Source organism: Lobosporangium transversale (assembly GCF_002105155.1).
Source record: "Lobosporangium transversale strain NRRL 3116 chromosome Unknown BCR41scaffold_45, whole genome shotgun sequence".
Taxonomy (NCBI): Eukaryota; Fungi; Mortierellomycota; class Mortierellomycetes; order Mortierellales; family Mortierellaceae; genus Lobosporangium; species Lobosporangium transversale.
The window spans coordinates 194,830-216,980 of NW_019029023.1; the positions used below are offsets into that span (position 1 = coordinate 194,830).

At 41.1% G+C, this 22,151-nt stretch overlaps 6 protein-coding genes across 6 annotated transcripts; 5 read left to right on the forward strand and 1 right to left on the reverse strand.

Annotated features, from left to right (window-relative positions):
* Positions 1 to 174: 174 nt before the first annotated feature.
* Positions 175 to 1,997, reverse strand: BCR41DRAFT_167585 (hypothetical protein). Its single transcript, XM_022019685.1, has 7 exons — positions 1,947 to 1,997; positions 1,441 to 1,751; positions 1,278 to 1,334; positions 843 to 1,119; positions 566 to 740; positions 345 to 469; positions 175 to 229 (listed from the first exon to the last, which is right to left on the reverse strand). The coding sequence occupies exons 2-6, from the start codon at positions 1,638 to 1,640 to the stop codon at positions 444 to 446; spliced, it is 735 nt and encodes a 244-aa protein (XP_021877614.1). The 5' UTR covers positions 1,641 to 1,751; positions 1,947 to 1,997; the 3' UTR covers positions 175 to 229; positions 345 to 443.
* Positions 1,998 to 2,117: 120 nt separating this feature from the next.
* On the forward strand, positions 2,118 to 3,358 carry BCR41DRAFT_167616 (hypothetical protein). The gene is made up of 3 exons (XM_022019687.1): positions 2,118 to 2,853; positions 2,951 to 3,053; positions 3,190 to 3,358. Exons 1-2 carry the CDS (start codon positions 2,160 to 2,162, stop codon positions 2,965 to 2,967), a joined length of 711 nt encoding a protein of 236 aa, XP_021877615.1. The 5' UTR covers positions 2,118 to 2,159; the 3' UTR covers positions 2,968 to 3,053; positions 3,190 to 3,358.
* Positions 2,748 to 6,658, forward strand: BCR41DRAFT_167602 (autophagy protein Apg9-domain-containing protein). The gene is made up of 12 exons (XM_022019686.1): positions 2,748 to 2,853; positions 2,951 to 3,053; positions 3,190 to 3,254; positions 3,359 to 3,472; positions 3,626 to 3,761; positions 3,871 to 4,223; positions 4,313 to 4,412; positions 4,521 to 4,699; positions 4,816 to 5,080; positions 5,199 to 5,417; positions 5,530 to 5,613; positions 5,735 to 6,658. The coding sequence occupies exons 2-12, from the start codon at positions 2,985 to 2,987 to the stop codon at positions 6,437 to 6,439; spliced, it is 2,289 nt and encodes a 762-aa protein (XP_021877616.1). The 5' UTR covers positions 2,748 to 2,853; positions 2,951 to 2,984; the 3' UTR covers positions 6,440 to 6,658.
* A 3,942-nt stretch (positions 6,659 to 10,600) lies between these two features.
* Positions 10,601 to 12,109, forward strand: BCR41DRAFT_167712 (hypothetical protein). The gene is made up of 3 exons (XM_022019689.1): positions 10,601 to 11,312; positions 11,404 to 11,733; positions 11,834 to 12,109. The coding sequence occupies exons 1-3, from the start codon at positions 10,886 to 10,888 to the stop codon at positions 11,848 to 11,850; spliced, it is 774 nt and encodes a 257-aa protein (XP_021877617.1). The 5' UTR covers positions 10,601 to 10,885; the 3' UTR covers positions 11,851 to 12,109.
* On the forward strand, positions 11,647 to 13,270 carry BCR41DRAFT_167620 (hypothetical protein). Its single transcript, XM_022019688.1, has 3 exons — positions 11,647 to 11,733; positions 11,834 to 12,184; positions 12,278 to 13,270. The coding sequence occupies exons 2-3, from the start codon at positions 11,910 to 11,912 to the stop codon at positions 13,026 to 13,028; spliced, it is 1,026 nt and encodes a 341-aa protein (XP_021877618.1). The 5' UTR covers positions 11,647 to 11,733; positions 11,834 to 11,909; the 3' UTR covers positions 13,029 to 13,270.
* Positions 13,271 to 19,489: 6,219 nt separating this feature from the next.
* Positions 19,490 to 21,371, forward strand: BCR41DRAFT_389200 (exostosin family-domain-containing protein). The gene is made up of 3 exons (XM_022028098.1): positions 19,490 to 19,686; positions 19,774 to 19,849; positions 19,944 to 21,371. Exons 1-3 carry the CDS (start codon positions 19,603 to 19,605, stop codon positions 21,311 to 21,313), a joined length of 1,530 nt encoding a protein of 509 aa, XP_021877619.1. The 5' UTR covers positions 19,490 to 19,602; the 3' UTR covers positions 21,314 to 21,371.
* The last annotated feature ends 780 nt before the right edge of the window (positions 21,372 to 22,151 follow it).

Here is a 22,151-nt window from a genome sequence, read left to right on the forward strand (position 1 = left end):
TCCCCCTCGCCTTCCGGCATTGAAATTGGAGTGGCACTTGAGTATGGTGTAAAGCTGTCCCCAGCCTGTTCAGGGTCATCGTTACTGTCGGTATCTTTCTGGGATATAGGGGTGAGAGGTCCTGCAACGCTCGGAATAGTGTCTGATTCGACAGGATGCGTTGTAGCCCTTGATCGTGTCCGCGTCCCCTTCTTGGCCGATCGACTGAACAATGTCGGATAATAATTCACTATTCATCGAATAAAGTAAATCAATAAATAACAATGCCTTAAATATTAATTTCACAGCAAACAAAAAAATAAAAAAAAAATAAAAAAAAATAAAAAATCACACTGAAAAAATACCTTGTTTGCCCCGATTCCTTAATCTCCTGCTCGGGGGACCTTCTTCTGCTACAGGCGTTAGAGATGGGCTAAGAGGCTCTTCTTGTTCATCGTCAATTTTTACTTTGTATCCGCCGCGACCAAGTCTAGGTTATATTGAGGTATCTACTGTCAAAATACTGATGGTCTCATGATGTCATGATAGTAAAAAATACACATTGCATCGCAGGTTATGCTTTTACCGTAATAGACATACTTTTCGCAAGTTGCACAAAGACACTCTTGGTTGTTAGTTCCAAAGTAATTGTCGCCGTAATGCGTGGTAATTTCGTCATTTACGTTTATCGGTTTCAAGACCTTGAAATAGATGACATTAGCGCCTGCTGACATGAAGCTGCAATTAGGATCGCAGTCGTGCTATTCGAAGCGGACCAATACGTACAGTTGAGTACCTTTTTCAAAAAAAAAAAAAAAAAAAAGCTTCAGATTCAAAAAGAAGAAGTTGATATGGTTTATTACGTTGACAAAGCGGGCTGGTCCAAGGAATAGACATGTTCCTTTCCGACTTGTCTTGATGACACTAAAGTCGCTAGTCCTGTTCTCTAGATCTTTCTCTTCCTGTTCATTCAAGTTGGCGATGGTGCCTGCACAATAGCGAAGTTCATTTCCGACTTCGAAAGGCCGATTGGCGATGACGCATGCTTCTGACTTGTTGGTGACGGATGAATAACGATCTGTATGTGAAATTTCGAATCCAGCTGTTGGCAAATAAATGCTGAGGTAGCGCCGAGCATGTCTACGGAGAAGTGAACCGGTAAAAAATGCGGGTTTAAATTTTTCAGTTTGAGATTAATTAGTGGCGCTTTTCCTTTTACTTTTTTGTCGCGTTGTCTCGGAACTTTTTCTGTGATGCAGCATTATAATTCAAATTAATATGCCGGGTAATTAACATACGTTGTAAAGTCTTGAATCTCTTTCTCTGTCTGGAAAAGTTTTTTGAAAAATTCAATGCTAAAAAGAATAAAAAAGAGAAAATGTTTGTTTATTACATATTAGAATGGAGGTGAACTTCATGAATTAAACTTCGATCATGAAGTGTATATATCATTCAACCTACTCCAGTAAATCCTTAATCGCCTCAGTTACTTTACGCTCCACAATAACTCTACGTTGAATGATTTCAAGGATCTTGTCTTGGTTCAGGCGCAGGGGACGATAGTCCTTATTCATTTTGTGCGTCTGAAACCACAAAGAAACCCCATCGAGTAAAACATCTGACAACAAATCATCGAGTGTCGACAATGTTTGCAGATCCATGATTCCTTGCCACCTGAACGCACTCACATGCACTCACACGACAGGTGTAAAATACTAATTAATAACTGGTTGCCCTTATAATTCTGCTTCGTATTGCTGCGCTTGTCTGTGCTGTTTGTATAAAAAAAAAAGAGAGAGATAACACGTAATAATAAGTTTTTTTGAAAAAAAAAAAAAAAAAAAAAAAAAAAAAAGGAGGGTGGCAAAGCGAATAACATTTTCAGGAGTTTAAAACAAAAGAAAAACAGTCGCAATGAGCACACAAATGTTTGATTACGTTCATGCAGAGAAATTATAGGCGCTTACACGTCTATTCTCTTGGATAGAGAGAAATGGAGTCTTTCAAATGGAACATTGCAAATGTGAATAGACAAAAGGAGAAAATGTTTCGGAGAACTGATGGACTGCAAGCATGTTTGTGACTGCTACCATCTCTAGCATGGCTCATGGGTTCTTTTTTTACTTTTTTATTTATCCCCTTACTACCAACTACATCACTCCCATGCTACTGCGGTAATTATGGCCTCACATATATATAGACAGCATCCCAACCACAGGTCCACTGACACTGATGACAGCACATTAGACGACAGAGCACATTTGCAAGACCCACTTGGATTCTCTCCGACTATATCAGAGCCCTTGTTCCTACACCAGTCAAACTCCGACAATGTATCACATATTGCCCCCCCACAACAAGCTCATGATCCCCCATTGATGCCGCTGTTCACTCCAGTACTCCAAGATTTTCAGAATAGATATGGGCCCAACAGCATTCTACACCAGCAACAGCAACAGCAACAGCAGCACCGTCAATACCCATATGAACATATCCTTGAAGATACAGAAGGTGGAGAAAACCTTAGCAATGACAACGGCACTGACAGCGGTAGCCCTCCTGACTTTCACGAAACGTTCAAAGGCAGCTATGGCGATGGCCATGACGATGACGATGACCACGAGTTAGATACAGAGGCGTTATCTCGTCGGAACCTTCTGTTCGATAGAAAAACTGGAAGACAATCCAATAACATCTATAACTCAGATGCAGTCATAGCGGGCTCAGGACTCTTTGGTAGCTCAAAGAGCCCTCAAACACCACATTCTTCGTCCGATCCATTCACCTTTAAAAGCAATAAAAGCAGCAATGGCAGTAGCCAAACACATACAAGTCGTAGTGACCCGTCACATCGGAGGTCTAACCCTGACTTAGGTATGGAGCATGAAGTACCTGCATCGCTTATGATTGAAATGAATCACCAGCAACAGGATGAGGATGACAACGCGGGTTACTGGAACTTCGGTGATAGAGCTAGGAGACGACTAGGCTATAAACGGCCAGGAATGAATGCTGCCGAATTGGCCATGTGGAAGTGGGTCAATGTTGAAAACTTGGATAATTTTCTAACCAGGGTATGTTTTATTTTTTTATAATTTATTTTTTTACTTTTTTCCTATGCGTGCATGTGAGTTCAAGAAATTGTGTTGAATTAGAACCGAACATTTTGATACTTACAAAAGTTTTTTTTATTCAATCTAAAAAAAAAAGGTATACGATTACTATGTTGGCAAGGGCATTTATACGATTCTACTCGAAAGGTGCTTGAACCTATTGTAAGCACTTTGCCTCCATCTCGTATTTTATGTTTTGTAACCTGTACAAAATATCTTGTTTCTGTCCATGAATAATTTATATTCTGAGCATTGTGTAACTATAGAACGTTTGCATTTGTTATTGGATTCGCGACATTCTTGATTGGCTGTGTTGACTATCCCAAGCTGCGACACTCAAAAAACATGGACCAGATCTTAATATCCCAATGTTTTCATCAGTAAGGAATTTAAAAGTTCTGTTCAAACCTTACTTCGTCATAAAAAGAGAAGTCGTATCATTACAATTTTAAGGAGATGTTTGCAAACGTATACCCGTATCGCTTACAAAGTATTATCACGAATGGTCTTATGATTTATGCTGGATCATACAGGTTGCCGACGGGAACTTTTATCCTGCTGTTACTCTTCGCCGCGTTTTGGGTGGGTCAGCTGACGAGGCTCATATATGATATTCCAGAGATGGTCGACATGTGTAATTTTTACACTTATCTTCTCATGATCCCTGATGTAGGTTTTCCTGGTCACCGCACGAATATTAGAATTTCCCTAGCCTTGATAAACAGCGCTAACCTATCTTCTCCCTGACACCTATTAATTGCCAATTATACTTTTATAGGCAGACATACAAACTGTATCATGGCATGAGGTCGTCAATCGAATTATCAAAATTCGTGACGACAATCCCAATACTACTACAGCAGCCACTATTCAGACAACTGATCGACAGCGCATGAATGCTCACGACATTGCAAATAGAATTATGCGCAAGGAGAACTACATGGTTGCTATATTTAATAAGGAGCTCATTAATTTGTCCCCCCCTGTGCCATTACTCCGTAATCGCACGATCCTGACGCGTATTCTAGAATGGAGCCTGAGTTTTTGTATTTTGGGATATGTTTTTGACGAACGTGGTCAAGTCCGGAAACGCTTTCTAAAGGATACTCGACGGGGGGAGCTGGCTGACGGGTAAATACGCTCATTTAATATGGCATTACGTAGACATGGACTAAAACGTTCAGGACAAAAGACTCACTCTATACCAATCGTATTTGTAGACTCCGGAGGCGGTTTCAATTCATGGGTCTTGCTACTATTCTATTTTCTCCCTTCATATCGATTTACCTTATGTTGTACTTCTTCTTCCGTTACTTTGAGGTAAATATGCGTCATATTTTTATTCTTTTTTATTCCTGGTTTCTATTATGGTTATTATTGAGGCTATATCTTAACTCATAGATACTTTTCCGACTCTTGGTTTTATAGGAGTATCACAAGAACCCAAGCTCAATTGGCACTAGACAGTATACTCCACTGGCAAAATGGAAATTCAAAGAGTTTAATGAATTACCACATCTATTTGAGGCTAGAATCAATGCTAGCTATCCATTGGCAATGAAATACATCAACCAGTTCCCAAAAGAAAAAACGATTTTGGTTTGCAGGTCAGGATAAGGGTCATACTAGAACTCTATTACTCTATTACCAGAAGAAAAAAAAAAAAAAAAAAAAAATAGTATAAAGAAACTAACGTTAAATAATATATTGGTACCTCTTTTAGATTCGTTGCCTTCATTTCGGGCTCCTTTGCAGCAGTCTTGGCGCTTTTCACCCTGTTCGATCAAGATCTCCTACTTGGCTTTGAGATCACTCCAGAAAAAACAGTATTCTTCTATCTTGGACTTTTTGGTACGATGATGGCAGTCAGTCGAGGCATGATCCCTGATCAAACAGAGAGCTTTGATCCGGAATTACTCCTCCGTGGCGTGGTTGAACACACGCATTATATGCCAAATGAATGGCGGGATAAACTTCACACTGATGAGGTAATTATATATTTCTCTTTCATCAGCTATGCTATCATCCAAATGATATTTTTGTTAAAAATATATTGAATTTAACAATTGCATCTTGACTTCAAATTCCTCTGGAGGAAACTCACAGGTCCGGAAAGAGTTCGCTTTGCTGTTCGAGTACAATGTAGTACTATTCTTGATGGAATTCATGAGCCTTGTCTTGACTCCGTTGATCCTCGGCTTCAGTTTACCAGGTTGTAGCGAGAAGATCGTTGATTTTTTCCGTGAGTTCACGGTCCATGTTGATGGTGTAGGGTATGTCTGCAGCTTTGCCGTGTTTGATTTTAAAAGGCATGGCAACGTTAAGGTATGTTTGGTTTTTCCGTCTTGATATTCTATAGGAGTATCGAAAAACAAAGTGAATGAGTGTATTTAGCATATGGCTCCTCTTTTTTTTTCCAATTCATATTACCCATTAGTATGGAGCACCTGCTGATTTCAAAAGAGATGAGCGATTTATCTCTAACGAAGGAAAGATGGAAAAGTCGTTCCTGAATTTCAAAGTAACGAAAAAAAAAAAAAAAAAAAAAAAAAAAACTATTTAATCAAGTTTACATGTTGTATGCTTGTTATAGGTTAGTATCAGAATGATTGACTCTAGAAATTATTTAAATCACTCTATAGCAAAATAATCCTGATTGGGAACCAAATAATCCTGAAGGATCGATGTACTTATCAAAGCTAGTAGAGTCAGAGGCGGTCCCTGCTCGGAGTCGGCGTCCACATAACAACCACCACCACCGCGCAAGCGATCACATGCAACCACCATTTTCGTTCGGGCAGAATTCGACATTCCTGAGGCATAGAGGCCCTGCAGTAGGGGGAAATTCACTTTACTACCAAGGCAGAAACCTCTATCATGACCAAAATAGGAACCAATTCGACGGTGCTGCCCGTACAAGGGATGATGGTAGAAGCGAAGATGATATGGACAGCGAAAACGATATCGATAAAGCGCGAAAAGGTAGTGGACAAGTCCCTCCTTCTACGCAGCAGGGTCGTGAACAACGGAAGCGTCAGTTTAGAAGAGATACTGGGATCGAATCTACAGCATTTGATTTAGATGACCGGCACGGAGATCAGCTGTCCTCAAACTCCGGATTCCCTACAAACCTTGGCGATTCGTTCGTATCAGAGATTGGACAGTCCACTGGCCGTACTAGAACAGGATCTGGAAGAATAGGAAATCGTGGGGACGAACGAGGAGAGAAAGGAAAGGGCCATAAGGATGATGATATGTCTGACGTAGAGAATGAGCGTGAGTCACAAAAGAAGGGAGTGTTTGGTCTGTTGAACCAAATTTACGAAATGAACAATGTGACAATGTAATTCTGATAAGAGGAAGCCTTCACAGTGAAAGTTTATGCGAGGTTATCCTAGGTGAGAATGAAGCCTAAAAGGCTTCTAAAAAAGGGGAGGTACTGAGATAGTTGTTGTAAATGAAATGGGGATGAATCAAGTAAGGTAGCGGGGAATAATTTCTTGTTAAAAGTGGGATTGCGAACAGCTCTTTCTATCAAATAAACTGTGTTATAAAACTGTACTTAGTGACTACGGAATACATTAGAATGACAAGGATCCATGGCTCGGATCCAATACCTGATATATGATATGAACCAATGGTACGTAATTGCCATGCCAGGTTATTGTAGTAATACAATAGCTCTGTTCTCGAGCAATGAGAGGCAACTTACATTTGGTGGCCTACATGTCAACCGCAGTTTTTCATAACTGAATCAGGCAATCTATAGACCTCAGTCTGCAAAAGCCATAGCAGAAAACTGTGGTTAGGTATTACATTCCATTGGAACTTATCAATCTAAGTCCTAGGACTTTGATAATTCAATCTTTTATGAAGCAAGGGATAAAGCCTTCAGTTAACCTTCACGGCTTTGGAGCACGCGGCCTATTGTCCCTATTCGCCTGTTTGCCGTCCTTTTTTTTCAATTCCATTACAGAAAATGCTCTGCAGCCACATTTATACACAAAAAGAGATCAGGATATTCCTCTTGGTTGACGAGAATGCTGGAGGCAGTGCTGTTTATTCTAGAGGGTGATCATAGATACCAACAGCACTAGGCCACTCCCTCCAAGGCCATGGATGAGTGCAGGTGGCTGTTTTAGCCGATTCCTTATGTAGCCTTTGACTGACTTAGGCTTTGAGAGGCTTTGGCAGGCTTGAGTTGGGGCAGCCGCTGTCGTTCTGGTTATGGCTCATATTTTTTCGGCTTTGTTACGGCCGCTGTCGGCTAAGGTGGTTTCAGCTGCAGTTATTTGTTTTGAATGTCTTTGTTTGTTTGTTTGTTTTGTTTTGTTTTGTTTTGTTTTTTTGTGGTGTTGCCGTGTTGCCTTAATTGATTGGTCCTGGTTGTGTTCAGTCGGTTGGGTTCTCTAAGTAGTCTTTGATTGACTTCGGCTTTGGAAGACTTAAGTAGGATTTGATTTGGGCAGCTACAGTCCTTTTGGTTTGGTTGCAGCCGATGTTCGATTTGGTCGCGGTTGTTTGTTTTGAACGTGTTTTCAAATGTACCTTTTAAATGTGTCTTTTGGAGGTGTGTTTTTTCCTTTTTAGGTTGAGGTTAGATTAAGTTTCGATCCTTTTGTTGTCTACTTTTAGGCCCGTTGCGGAGCATGTTTCGTAGATCAGGGTCTGTTCTTGAATCTGTTTGTTGTCGCGTTCGTCCCCGAGATGGCTCTTCGCTGTTCCTCTAGGCCGTTCTTCGGGACTATCCTTCGATTTGGTTCTTCGAGGTGATTGTTCGAGTGGTTCTTCGGGGCAGCTCTGCGGGGTGATCATTCGAGGCGCTTCATTTTTATTTTATTTTTTTTACTTTGTTAATGATTTTTTTCTTTTCTCTTTTTTTCTTTCTTATTCCGTCATTTTCTTTTTTTTTTTTTTTGCCATTTGATGGCTCTTGTGTTGTTTGTTTGGGTAATATAGGTGGATAGGGACGCATTTTTTTTCCCTTTTAGTTTGGATTTCCATGTAGCCGTCTGACTGTTAAAGATTAAGCTCTGGGATAACAGAGCAATGGTTCTGGAATGGTAAACAAATGCCAAATGGCGTGAGTATCCCGAACAGTGGTAAAAATGTCTGTGCACATTCCTTTGCATGTATGCACGACAAAATGGCAAGTATGTATGCTTTTTGTCCATTTCATTCGTTTCATCGTAACCCCCTTTTGCTACTGCATTAAAAGCCAGATTAGACTATGTCATCGCTACTGTTGCTGTAACTATTGCTGCTATTGCTCTTTTTGAGTAAGAGCTTTTATTCTTTTCTTCTCTTTCCTTCCTCACCCTCCACTACTCTTCGTCACCTCCCACTGCCTTCTCACAGAACATCCCCCTTGGCAAGCCAGCCCAGACACAACACAGAAGCAAGCTCCCAATGGCGCTGTCAAGTAAGTATACAGCTTATCAATATATGTATTGCTTCGTTCTTGCCTTGTCTGTTATCCTAATGCTCTGCTACCTACTCTCCGCCTTACGCCTAACAAATTCGCTGCACTCGCCAACTTGCTCGCTTGCTTTGGCATTTTGACTTTTTTTCTCCTTCTAGCTATGATAGAGAACGAATATACTTGACGCCGCGCCGCTCATCTAGAAGACTGCCACAGCTATGGGTAGTGCTTTCAGTAGTGGGATGGAAGCCAAACAGTAAGTGCTCTTTCTGTTTTTCTCCTTTACGCTTTTCTTTTTTGTTGCTTTGGCCATATACACGGCTCAAGTACCTTTACGTATACACACGACTCAGAACCTTACGATATATACGCAGCTAAGCACCTTCACAGTATAACTGTACACACATTAAGGGGTTTCAGTGGCTTGAGCCATGGTCGGACATCTCAATTGACGAACATTGCCCTTAAATCTAACAATAAAATTAATTAGCCTTACGCTCCCCTTTTTTTTTCACCAGCTCATATCGCATACATCGTGTACATACCCTCTCTCTCTTTTAAACTCCCATAATTTTTATTGCAGCTATGCCAGACCACGACATCATCAGCATATTCAGCGATGACCTAACAGTATCGGATCTTGGCTTCAAGCTGTTAGCCGCTACTGCCCCAGAAGCAACGCCCCGATCCGGCTGATTTAGCAACATTTGACTCTAACCATGAGGAGCCTATTGCTGACTCCGACGGTGTTACAGAAAATAATGATAATCAATCTTTGAAAGCTATCGAAATTGATATGTCAGATATTTTAAAAGATAAGTTAGACAGAAAATTCGAGATCTTGATTGCGGCAAAGGATTATTACATGAAAATCGCATTGGCGCACGGATTTGCCATCAAGATCCGCTCTAGTTCAGTCAAGTTCATGCATTTGGCAAGAAGAGATGGTTTTTTTATTTTTTGCTTCTATTTGTGGGCGCGCCTTGTCTGTCAATATAGTTATGTCAAATATAGTGTTCCGGGGCCAAATGGCCGTCATCTCATTTGAATATCAAGCCACTGTTTGTGTGTATGGTTATACTTTTTTTGTGTACAAATATAAAAAATGGATTTTTTTACAATCACCACTTCCCTTCCTCTTTCATTACCACCTCATTATCTCTACTTTGTTTCGTGATCACCACTACTTTGCTTTGTCAATTCTACCTTTTTTTCTTGAATGCCTTTGTGTAATCACTTCTTGTTGTTATTTCATCACCACTTTATTTCTATGCACCGCCATTTTTATTAGTAGTAATTCGATTATTACCTTTACTTTCTGTTCTCTTCACCATTAATCATTGCCCACATTAATTTTCTCTCTCTCTCTCTCTCTCTCTCTCTCTCTCTCTCTCTCTCTCTCTCTCTCTCTCTCTCTCTCTCTCTCTCTCTCTCTCTCTCTCTCTCTCTCTCTCTCTCTCCTTTTTCTTCCTCATTAATCTACTTCATAACCTTTGTTTGTATCTTCGAACACCTCTACGATATCCTTAGGCGCTTAACTTTCCCGGCACAGGTAATCTAAAAAACCCTATGTTAGTTCATTCAATTTCATATAAGATTTGCAATGCGCTACAGTCACTCTAGTAGTCATGAGTGTACAGGGTCATCATACAGCTTTAATTTTTTTTATTTTTTTATTCCTTAACTCGTGATTGTTGCTTGTTACTTTATTCATGAAGTTTTTCAATTGATTGACAAACACGTGCGCTTTGGGGGATCCAAAGTTTCACGGCTCGTGGTCACATGTTTGACTTTCTGTTGAAGAGCAGAGTTCAATTGAAATCTTCTGATGGATTTGGTCTTAGATTGATCTGAATGACGGGTTTGTGGTTGCAGCTCATGCGCCTTACCCTTTTTGGGAATTAATCTAGCACCATCTGTAGTGCTTTGACACTATCATCACATGCTCGACTTCGAACGAGTCAAGGCGCTGTATAGTGAGGATATCATCCTGACCATCTAAATTGACTGATATGCATGCGCACTTAGGGGATCCTAAGTTTCACGGTTCGTGGTCGCATGCATTTCGTCCCAGTTGGAGAGAGTTTGTCAATTGAGATGTATTGATGGCTTTGGAGTCCAAACTGTGTGGATGAGGTTTCCTGCAGAAACCAGCCTGGCTCCAACTGCGTCATTCACGGATCTCTTTATCCGTGGGTGTCGTGTCCTCGCGCTCGTTTCGAGGCCGAGTCAAGGCGCTGTATAAATGGATGCCATCTTTTTTTTTTATTCCATTTTCTCCTTGATTCTGTTTTCTACTTTTTGCTTCTTTTTTTTTTTTTTGGCTACAAATTAACCAGTTAGCATTGAGACTTCTAAATAGGATCACTTGATGGACCATCTAACTCAAAGTTTCGAAGAAAGAGCCAACTTCTTCAAAAACAATAAGCTCCCAAAGTCCCCTTGGTCAGCGGCAAAGTCCTTCTACGATAAGTTCCAATTTAAATCTCGTTCAAGTGGCACAGATTCCTTGAGGAAAACAGTTGCGAGGATCTTAGCCGAAGGAGATGACAGAGTAAAGCATTTAAGTGATGCATTTAAGGACCCCGAGCTTCGCAAAAGGGAAGACTTATACTTTAAAGAAAGGAAGGAGTGGAGTTATGACGTAGAGAGGGCAGCCAAAAAAGCAAGCTCTGTAGCGAGTGTGCTCGGTTTTAAAGCTAGCATCCAGGTACTGGATAGCTCACTAAGTCGTACCATTTCAACAGTTGAGGCTGCGAACTTGGCAGCAACTGCAGGCCAGCGAACTACAATTACAGGTATATATAATTGTTACTATTATCATTATCATTAACGTAGGTGAATATCCCATACAGAGCACTTACTTATGTATAACATCAATTTAAATAGGTAATGGAACATCAGATGTCATTGGTGAGACTGGAACATCACTTGAGAGGGATTCGCCAGTTACAAGAGGTTCTTGCATTCAATTAGAGCAACCGATATCTTCATATACGGCTGCTCGCACTCCACCTTTGGATCGAAGGTCAGGGTCGCCATCACCAACGCTGTCACCTCCGCCCCATCTACTCTTCGATGGCAACAGTAGTGATGATGAACAAGGTCAAGACAAAGTCCTTGATGAAGGGATTGCGTTGCGTCACGCCTTCCGCGAGGATCATCTGGATGACACTAGCCGTGCTCCCGACACCGATCACACTGATCACACCGATCTTGGTATGTAGACTTGGAGATAACTCTAAGAAAGCTATTTCCTGAGAGTTGAGTCCGAATGATGGAATTAACTTCAATTAACTTTCAATCTTATTATGAATAGCCCATTCCAAATATTGAATCAACAAATCGACTGGTCTTACAGAGAAATCGACCTTCTTGATCGATTTGATCAGTTTATGAACAATCGAGGATTAAACGACTATTCACTTGCAAATGACAGGATCGCAGATTTGACACTGTCTGGAGAGTTTTCAGCTGTTCTTCTTGACAACGAGTTTGAGGCGGCGTTGGCTGAGACTTTGGAAGTCGTTGACGACCCAGGTATCCAAGAGATACTGAATCCTGTTCTCTCTGACAAGAATACTAGTCTGGACGAGATGATTAAAGCCATCCGGTTGATGGATCACTCCAATGATTTGGTCTACTACATGTCTAGTGTATTCAGAGGATTGTAAGGATATCAACAACATTAATGGACTTCAAGATGGCTGATAAGTGCACTCAACTGAAATTTTACTAATACGTATATCATTTTGTTTTGTAGAGAGAGATTTGTCCGATGTCAACGCCTTCCAGTTGTTCCAAATGAGCGTCAGGCATTCACGGACCTTGTCCTTCCTGCTCTTGACGGTGGGATGGCAATGGTGAATCTGGCGGTTAGACGATTCGAAGTTACTGTCTACGGATCAGCAAGACGACAAAACGCTGGCCGAAATCCTTTCATTGAAAGGCGTGCGCAAGGGCATCAGGCGGATGCAATTGTTGAAACGACGGAGGGATATCAGTTCGTGATCATCGAGAGCGCCAAGCTTACAGGGGCCACAGAGGAGAAAATCGCCCAAGACCATTTCAAGCTTGCTCGTGACATGAAGGACACTTGGACTGAAGTGGTGCGTAAAGTTGTGTCTGTCAACAAGCGACCACCGAGCCACTTGACTGTCTTTGGAGTACAGGCGTTTGACACTGAATTGGTTTTTCTAGCAATGGATTTCAAGGGATGTTTCCGATTGTACGACCTCGCTACAATCCAGATTCCAAACTCGCTAACAACTATCCAGAGGGACATGAACAGATTCTTATCAACATGCATTGGATTTGCAAAACTGGTTGCTTGCGAATATAAAAAATTCAATAATACTCTTCAGGATCTGGGGATGATAGACCGCAGATCGTGCAATCGGGCTGTCAGGAACATCAAGGTTACCTCTACTTCACCCCTGAAGTCGGTAAAAACACCTCTGAAGTCTTTGAAATCTGGAAAGCGCAAGCGAATTGATGAAGACGGAAATCAGTAGCGACTGAGGAGTACAGGTGATCAATACGAATAATCTGGATAGGAAAGTGAATGAAAAACGTTCATCCCTTTATTGATCACCTCCTACTGATTTAAATAGGGTGAAGGACAATCTCTAATTGACAACTAAGTGAAATTACTACTTACATGTGACTGATATATCACAGCGGCCATACATTGTATGTACTAGATAGCCCTTCAATAAAAGAACCTTAACTCAGTATCGGGACGAAATACTTTATGTCCTTTAGTGAGCCATCTGGAACAGAGGCATGATTGCAAGGGCGCAGGGTTGAAGAACAGAGGTGAGAAATGAGGTGCTTGTCAGATTCGCAAGAGTAACGTGAACGCTGGAATAGCATTTCAATAAGGTTTGCTAATCGTGAACTGGTGCGAGGTATTCTCGTATCCAAGCTACTGTCTACCGTGTGAAAGTCATTGAAATGGTCGTAGAAGAACAAGGGCTGAGAGCAAAATTTGTGAAATGTACGATTATTCAAGGCGCCTTAATCGTACTCCGACCACATCTGCCCAAATTTTACTGCTAGAATAACCTTGCACAAGAGGAGGATGTCCCAGTTGTTTTTTATTCAATCTGTTACTCGTACGTCGTTGATAGGCTTGGTGCCATCCTGTCTGCAAAGCGTAGACTATCATGAATAGTGCGCTCGCCCTGAGTCTATCGACGCGTACGTCGACGCTTAGGTCGAGAGGTATTTCTGACAGATGTGTGGCGAGCACCAGATATCTGTGACACATTCTGCTGCAGATCAACGGATTCTGATGAAGAATCGTGAGACCGTTTAGAACCAACAGTAGTAGCATTTGTTGCATGATGATTAGCCCAGTAGTCACTAATGCAACAAAATTCTTTTCAGGTTCCCATGTATTGTCGTCGTGCGAATAGTTTTTCCATTTAACAAGATACTCATATTCCTGTGGAGATACATAACTTTGTCGATGGTTAATGATTTTTTCTATTTCATCAGTAGGAGTATCTTCAAAGTCATCAAGGACAAGTTTTAGTTGAGACGGGGCATAATTTCTGGCTAATATTGCGCCTGTCCCAACTTTAAGGATATACGAGCCATGAGGATTTTTATTCACGACTGTGTATGGTCCTTCGTAACGTGGGGTAAGTTTGTCGCCACGGATTGGGTCAAGAGTCATTACTTTTGCTCCATCAGGAAATTCGTTGAGGAGTACAGTAGCATTGAAGCGTTCAATCATCTTTTTCTGGGCTCGTTTAGATTTTTTACGAATCGCAGGGAAGACTATTCCTATCATATACTTGGTTCTCTGAATTAATTTTTCTCGACTCGTTGGTTTTCCTTCATCATCAGTGTAGTTACTGAAGCCATTTGCTTTTCGTGCAAAAAATAAAGAAAAGGGTGAAGAGTTATGAAGACTCACAATTCGAGTGTTGGCACTTAGTTGAGTAAATGGAACATGATTATCCCAATGTTTGCTATTATGCCTGATCTGTTTTCTGATCATTTGACAAACAGTCTTTACATGGTTTTCAGCAACACCGCTACCTCGTGGGTGGTATGGGGTAATTAATCAATGGTCAATAAACATTTGTGAACTCACCATTATCGGATTGAATGACTCGTGGGAAGCCGATGTCTGAAAATCGCTTAAACAGTACAGTAGCAACCGTAAGAGCGGATTTATCAGGTAAGGCATCCAGCAATACAAAGCGAGTACAGACATCAACAATAATCAGTAAATAAGAGTTGTTCTTTTCAGAGACCATGAATGGTCCAGCGATGTCAATCGCAATATGTTCACCTGGTAATTGTGCATGAATTGCTTTCAGTGGATGATATCCTTTTCTGGCAATATTCATCCGTTGGCATGCTTGACATCTTTTTATATAATCAGCACAATCTTTCGCTAAATGGGGCCAAGTTTTATCTTCAGCATGTATAGTTTTTACCATAGCATTTGTACCAATATGACCCATTGCATGGACACGGTACATGGTATCTTGTCGTTTTTCTTCAGGTACCAGTTCTCTTTGCTCATTCGAACTTTGTATCGCATGAATGTATGCTAGTGTAGGTTCATGATGTATATCCAACGACTGTTGTCGCTTAGTCATGCGTGCAGGGAATAATCGGGATACATCAGGTAATACATTGAGTACTCCTGGTCGATAATGTACTGTAAAGGAATAACGTAAGATTACGTCTTGCCAGTTTGTCATCATGGCATTCATATCTGGTTGAGAGTGAATGAACATCAATGCACGATGATCTGTGTACAGATCGAAATGTCTACCCCATAAATAGTAGTGGAATTTGTTGAGAGCAAAGACAATGGCTAAGAGTTCTTTCTTTGTTGCGCTGTATTTTCGTTCACTTTGATGTAGTGATCGCGCCATGAATGAGATATAATTTATATCTTTCGGGTGATTTGTACCTCGGGGTAATTGATACAGCACAGCACCAATCCCAACATCAGAAGCATCCGTTGCTACGAAGAACGGGTGATTAAAATTAGGAAAGGATAATACCGGTGCATGAGTAAGCAGGGACTTTAAGGCATTAAATGATTGTAGTTGCTCATCATTCAACGTGAACATGTCTGTGCAGCTTCTCAGAGCATCCAGAAGTGCAGCAACTTCACTAATGAGTGGTATAAATTCTCGGAAGAAATTGAACGTGCCCAAGTACGATTGAATTTGTTTGGCAGTGGTTGGAGGCTCCCATTCGTCAATATTTGCGAATTTGGATGGATCGACACTCTTACCATGCAGACCAACTATAAATCCAAGTAGTGAGATCTGTGTACTGTAGAAGTTACATTTGCCGCTATTGATGATTAATTTAGCATCATTAAGTCTGGCAATAACAGTATTTACATGATCAGCATGTTCGACTCTGTTCTTTGAAAAAATTACAATATCATCAATGAAATTGTAGACAAAAGGAAGATCCCCGAGTATGCGAGACATTCCTCGTTGGAATAAGCTTGACAATGGTTTTAAGCCAAAAGGTGCTTTCTTAAACATGTATTGTTTACCCTGATGCATAAATGCTGTTAAGGGTTGATCTGCTTCATTAATTGGCATGCGATGATACGCTTGTGAGAGATCAATAGTTGTAAATATGGCATGACCAGCGAGACGAATAATAATATCATTGATAAGAGGTAATGGGTAGTTATCGTCTGGTAGATGTTTATTTAGGGGTCGAGGAACAAGACATACTCGCCATAACGTTTTATTGCCATTTTGGTCTTTCTTTGCTGTAAGCGTAAGAGTATTATTGTGCACATTGCCTACAGGGGCAAGTGTGATAACGTCATCTATCAACCATTTTTCTATGGCTTCATTAAGAATGGACATTTGTTTTTCTGCAAAAGGACGTGAACGTCTATATAGAACAGTATATACACAACTTAGCACTCCTTGCTATATATGCAAATCAGCATAGCTCAACATACCAAGAAGTGTAGAGTTGTGTATATACCTAGGTGTGCTTTGCTGTTTATATGCCAAGATACGTTCCTTCATGTAATGTGTATATGCCTGAGAGGTGCGGAGTTGTATGTCTATCGAGGTGTGTTCTGCTGTGTGTTTACCAAGCTGTGCTCAACTCAATGCTCAATAAATATTCTAACGTGTGTTTTTTTTCCTTAGAGGCCTACCCGCTTCGATGGAGACCCTGGGCTGACGAGGAGGTCTCGCCCAATAGAGGCCCCTAAAATCATCCGGCGAGAGGTTCCAGTCTGGTGGGACCTCACAGACTCGCCCAACGGGAGGTTTCAGCCTGAGGAGGCCCCCAGTCTGGTGGAGCCTCTTTACCTCCAGTCCGCCTCTAGTCGGGCTCTCCCTACTTTATGGAGACCCGAACCTTCCGTTCTGACTCCTTAAAGGAGGGTCGTTGCAGTAGAGGTCCAGAGAGCTTTTAGTCTCTGGAGTCCGCTCGATCTGAGGGACCTTTGGAGATTTCATGTAGGACAGGGGCCATACCTTAGGTTCACCCAAGGCTGGTATGTTAGTGTTAATAAGTGTTCGCTAGAGTCATATGCCCTGAGGGTCGGTCCTCGATGAAGGGCCCCCTTCCAGCAGAACCAGGACCAGGATCAGGGTCAGGAGTAGAATGGGAGCTTGGTAATGTCTCAGGTTAAACAAAATGAAAGAGCATACTAACTTGATCTCATTTTTTGCTTCTTATTCTCTCTATTTAGATGGTATCTTTGAGCAGCTCAGGGGCATGGTTCTGGCGGATGTTTATTAACACTAACTTATCATCCTTAGGTGTTCTTAGGACCTATGCTACACCAGGAACGCCTGACGTAGCTTAGTGCATGGCATCTCTATTGCAAACGTGTTATACAATACTGAACTCAAACCTTTGAGGAGGGCTCAACTATCACGCGCACCCCAGGCGCCAAGACGCCAAGCCCAAGTGTCCAGACACCAAGCCCCAACCCTATCAATTATCAGTATAAATAGTCCACTACGTTATAGCCAAATAAAGTATCCTTGGACCTTCGATTCCACCTAAGATCACCTTTGATTGCTACTATTTACATCTATGCCATGTCGTATGGCTTCATGTCCTATCTCTGTCTGAACCATGTCTCCGGAGCAGACACCCCACCGGGAGCCCAGGCAGCTCTGGGTATCAACAGCCCATTGAGGGCCCATGGTGCCTCTGAATGGTAAGGCGCTAAGTGATTGTTATGTGGTGCTATAATGTTTCCATTAGGTCCGACGCCTTTTGAAGAACCAGTTTTACTAACCCACAATTGCTTTTTCTTTTTTTCTTTTTTTTTTTTTTAATAGCCATATTAGGCTCCAATAACAACAGACGCGGTAGGGGGACCACAAGAGAACAAAACAAACTAATCTACAAAAAAAAGTCGGAAAGAATGAAAATAAACAAGAAAAAGAAAAAAAGAGAGAAAAAAAGAAAGAAAGAATCGTTTGCTCAAAATCATACGCGCTCAAAAAAATATAGTAAGAAAAAAAAAATAAAATAAAATAAAAGGAAAGAAAAGTAGAAGATGAAAAAAAAAAAAAAAAAAAAAAAAACATGAGCCCGCCAAAACCAACGCCTTTCAAGACGTCCAAACCCTAATGAAGCAAGCCAAAGAGCCGTCCAGGAAAATAAACAAAACAAACAAAATAACTGCAACAGGAATCAACTTAACCGACAGCGGCCGTAACAAAACCAAAAAAATAGGGGCCTGCCAAAGCCTCTCAAAGCCCAAGTCAGTCAAAGGCTACATAAGGAATCGGCTAAAACAGCCACCTGCACTCATCCATGAGTGGCCTAGTGCTGTTGGTATCTATGATAAACAGCACTGCCCCCAGCAGTCTCGCCAACCAATTCGTATTATTGGTGGAGACAGTTGTAGGATCCGCCCAGAGGCCTGTCTCTATTTGCGGGAACAAAGCTTCTATTGACTTCGTAGATTTAACCCTGGAACTCTTCTGCTACAATTCTGAGAATATCGCCATTAATCTACTTTATTGATGTTTCGTGGTTTTGGAGCTTTTGACATCGTACATGCCTCTTGGTATTACCAAAGGCTCATTCTGCCGCATTGAGGTGAGGCGACCACGATTAAAACATGGCCATTACCATTATGATCTATGGCAAGAGGCGTTGTCCATGATGAAGACTCTCAGGCTTGAGGGAGCGGGGAGGGGTTTGTCGGCCAAAAAAGTTTGGAAAACATGAGCGTTGAATGCACCTAAACGCACTTCCGAGGCGATAGCCCCTTACCAACAGTAACTACGATGGAAGCACTTTGCCCTCGCTAGATAGGGCAATGTTTTAATGTACTTTTTCCTCGCGGTGCTTGACCCATTTATGTGTAAGATGCAGGTTGAAATCCGCATCAACGAACGCAGGCTCTTTTAGGTTGATTCCTTTCATAAGCAAACGACTCGTCCATTGAACGCGAGCAGCAATCCTCCCTGGACTGCTGTAATTCTCTGACTTGCAACGTATATACCTGAGTGTGTAATCCGCTTGTTGAAGAACAGATCTAGAAGCAGCTATAAAGGATACAGGAGGTCAATGGGAAAATGCTCCTTTAGTGATTGATAAAAATTAGCGATAATAAGGCTATGATCTTTACCAAGTTTAGCTTATAGCCATGCTACATGCTTTTCTTCGAAAACTGCCTTTTTTTTCTACTCTCCCCTCACAGTTATCCACAGTACAGTAGAGAAGGTGTCAACAGGATAGCGATGCCAGCAGGCCTTTTATGGTCAAAAATGCCTGTCTAGGATGCTTGTGCATGCATCAAATAGGGATATGTATCAAAAAGGATGAGGAGCGGCGAGCACACAATCTGATGTTGTGTATTTCATATTTCATTGAGCGCTTGCTCCATGGCCCAGGAAATTGGGAAATGGAAGAAAGTCTGGTCACGGGTTCGGGCAAATAGATGGCCCAGCTTCTAACAGTTTGTGCCACAAACTATGCTTGTATGGTTCTTTCTTCAACCCATCATCTCAATTCAACAGCAGAGACGCAGAGACAAACTGAACAGGAAGACATTCCAATAGACCGGCCATTAGATTAATAGACGGCAAGACATCAACGATGAGTGATTATAACAAACTGTATTCAGCCAAGGCATCACCGCCTCTTGTGCAGATGATCCGCACTTACTGGAGGACACGGCGGGTACATCACTGACTCTTTTTTATAAAAATGCAACATGATCATGCTGTTTTTTCTTGCCCACTAATCCATTCTTTTCTCTTTTTATAGTACCTGTTCCTCATCCCTGCAGTGTTGTTATTCTGGACTTTTTTCTTATTCATCTCACATCTTACTTCATATGATGGTAAGAATTTATTTATTATTTTATTTTATTTTCAGGGACCAATTAGTAGAATCTCAATAATGACTGACGTTGGATTTTTATCATTTTGACCCAGATCCTGAGTTTACGCTAGAAAAGACAATTCAGGAAGATGAAAGTCAATTACTATCAACCTACGAACGTAACCCAACACCTTACAAACCTATTATTCTCAATGCTCTCCCGCCTCAAGGAGACGCTTACAAATGGCCACCGAATATTCGTAGACCTCTCTGTATGCCCAAGATTTTTGTCTATGCCGACAATATCAAGATGGGAGAATTTCAAATGACATTATCATTAAAAGAAGGGAAAATGTCAACGTCATCGCCATCGTCGATGGAGTCTTTTTACAGATCAGAGCAAATTCTTTTGGAACAACTAAGAGACAAGACGTCTTCGATCTACAAGAGTTATGTGACTGAGAATCCTGAGGAAGCTGATTTCTTTTTCATTCCATTCCAGGGAGCCAAATATTTGACAGATTGTTGGAATAGCAAGGGTATCAAAGCAGGGGCAGGAGCGATACAAGAGCAAGAAGATTGTGATGTGGACAGGAAATATGCAGAGCAGATGATGGATTATATTCAAAAAGATAATCCCTATTGGAACAGGAGTCAAGGACGAGATCATATTATGATTCATCCTATGGAGAAGGCATCTCTGTATTATAAACGAACTAGTGATCGAATGCAGAACGCCATCTTTTTGACGACTGTTGGAGATAAACGAACGGACCCTTTTATTAATGGAAGACGATTCAGACGTTATGGAGATATTGTGATCCCTGCGAGTACAGCCTTATTAAACCAGGGTGGGAAGGGGTCCATGGCTGGTGCTGGTGTAAACCCTGCAGATCATTTGACAGCGGATGGATTTTCAAAGACAGGTGCAAAAAGGGATATACTGATGATATTTGGAGGGGATTATGAGAACGTGAATCCCACGGATGACTATTCAGGCGGGATTCGATCCTTGCTTTTCAATGGATTAGATCAACAGCCAGATTATTCATTTTCGAGTCGAGGATGGAGTTCATCTGAGTACATCAACCTGTTGAAGAGATCACGCTATGGATTTGCTCCCCAAGGAGGAACCACACTAGATACACCTCAGATATGGGACTATATAGCCTTTGGAGTGGTACCAGTGGTGGTTGCAGATGGGATTATTGAACCGTTTGAGGATGATATGGATTGGGATAGTTTTATTGTCAGGATCCCACGTGAAGAAGCACATCGCGTTGATTTGATTTTGAGATCGATTTCTGAACAAGAGTATGAACAAAAACGAAAGATGGTTTGGGAGCATGGCCGACAGGCCTTGTTGACAGAAGATGCTTGGCATTTGATTGTAAGGGCGCTTTGTCGAAAGGGAGATCTAGAGGATAAACAGACCATTGATCGGGAACGCCATGTGCCGTTGAACAGAGACATTACTGTTTAAGAACAAAAGTATATGTATAATAGACAAAGCACGGAAAGGAAGAGAAAGAAGAAAAGAGTATATATTAATATCTATTAATTATCTGTATTAAAAAAAAAAAAAAAAAAAAAAAAAAAATTAAACGATATGAAAAATGCTAAACAAATCGCCTGTAGCTTTTATGATCAATAAGGCTATTCACAATCGGCATTATGAAAAGTCTAAAGGTGTCATATATGTCATCAAAGCATACAAATCTTTCGTATAAAGTTGCTACCATCAGTCATAATATCACAAAATCCAAAATAATAATCCAGATGGTTCAATGTTCTCGTTCCATCATAGTAGATGGTTTAAAGATCTGAAAGAAAATTGCTTCCATCCATTTGATGACCGGATATCAACTTCATCTTCACTTTTTCCTCTTTGCTTTGATTACACATCTCCATAAGTTATGAAGTCACTGTGAGAGAGCTATCCGTTCTCTCTCTTCTTTCATTACTATGATGAATTGATGCTCAATGAATAAAACAAAAATACAATTGATGTATCTTCTAAATATTCCCATCAACATTAATTAGAGTTCATACTAGAATGCACATTATTGGAATGCATGTTACCGGAATATTTCTACTAGAAGATCAGCAAAAGACTGTAGCTTTTTATCTAAACAGAGGAATACTTAATTTTCTTAATTGCATTGTCCAGCTACTACTCCACATGTACATGTACCGGCCCCAACTACATGGGGACTATTATATGTTGTCCATTGTATAAATAAGTTTACATGCTTCTTTGGTTTTATATGTACAGTGACGATTTTTGTAATTGGACCGTTTCACAGGCTTATCGTTCGACC

Excerpts from the sequence above, each read along its gene's own strand:
- BCR41DRAFT_167585 (XM_022019685.1), bottom strand. The coding sequence starts at position 1,640 with ATGGATCTGCAAACATTGTCGACACTCGATGATTTGTTGTCAGATGTT. Across the intron at positions 1,335-1,440 it reads GCGATTAAGGATTTACTGGA|CATTGAATTTTTCAAAAAAC; the intron begins GTAGGTTGAATG and ends TATTCTTTTTAG. Across the intron at positions 1,120-1,277 it reads GAGATTCAAGACTTTACAAC|ACATGCTCGGCGCTACCTCA; the intron begins GTATGTTAATTA and ends ACTTCTCCGTAG.
- BCR41DRAFT_167616 (XM_022019687.1), top strand. The coding sequence starts at position 2,160 with ATGGCCTCACATATATATAGACAGCATCCCAACCACAGGTCCACTGAC.
- BCR41DRAFT_167602 (XM_022019686.1), top strand. The coding sequence starts at position 2,985 with ATGAATGCTGCCGAATTGGCCATGTGGAAGTGGGTCAATGTTGAAAAC. Across the intron at positions 5,081-5,198 it reads ATAAACTTCACACTGATGAG|GTCCGGAAAGAGTTCGCTTT; the intron begins GTAATTATATAT and ends GGAAACTCACAG. Across the intron at positions 5,614-5,734 it reads AGTCGTTCCTGAATTTCAAA|CAAAATAATCCTGATTGGGA; the intron begins GTAACGAAAAAA and ends ATCACTCTATAG.
- BCR41DRAFT_167712 (XM_022019689.1), top strand. The coding sequence starts at position 10,886 with ATGGACCATCTAACTCAAAGTTTCGAAGAAAGAGCCAACTTCTTCAAA. Across the intron at positions 11,313-11,403 it reads CCAGCGAACTACAATTACAG|GTAATGGAACATCAGATGTC; the intron begins GTATATATAATT and ends CAATTTAAATAG.
- BCR41DRAFT_167620 (XM_022019688.1), top strand. The coding sequence starts at position 11,910 with ATGAACAATCGAGGATTAAACGACTATTCACTTGCAAATGACAGGATC. Across the intron at positions 12,185-12,277 it reads TCTAGTGTATTCAGAGGATT|AGAGAGATTTGTCCGATGTC; the intron begins GTAAGGATATCA and ends TTTGTTTTGTAG.
- BCR41DRAFT_389200 (XM_022028098.1), top strand. The coding sequence starts at position 19,603 with ATGAGTGATTATAACAAACTGTATTCAGCCAAGGCATCACCGCCTCTT. Across the intron at positions 19,687-19,773 it reads CTTACTGGAGGACACGGCGG|TACCTGTTCCTCATCCCTGC; the intron begins GTACATCACTGA and ends CTCTTTTTATAG. Across the intron at positions 19,850-19,943 it reads ACATCTTACTTCATATGATG|ATCCTGAGTTTACGCTAGAA; the intron begins GTAAGAATTTAT and ends ATTTTGACCCAG.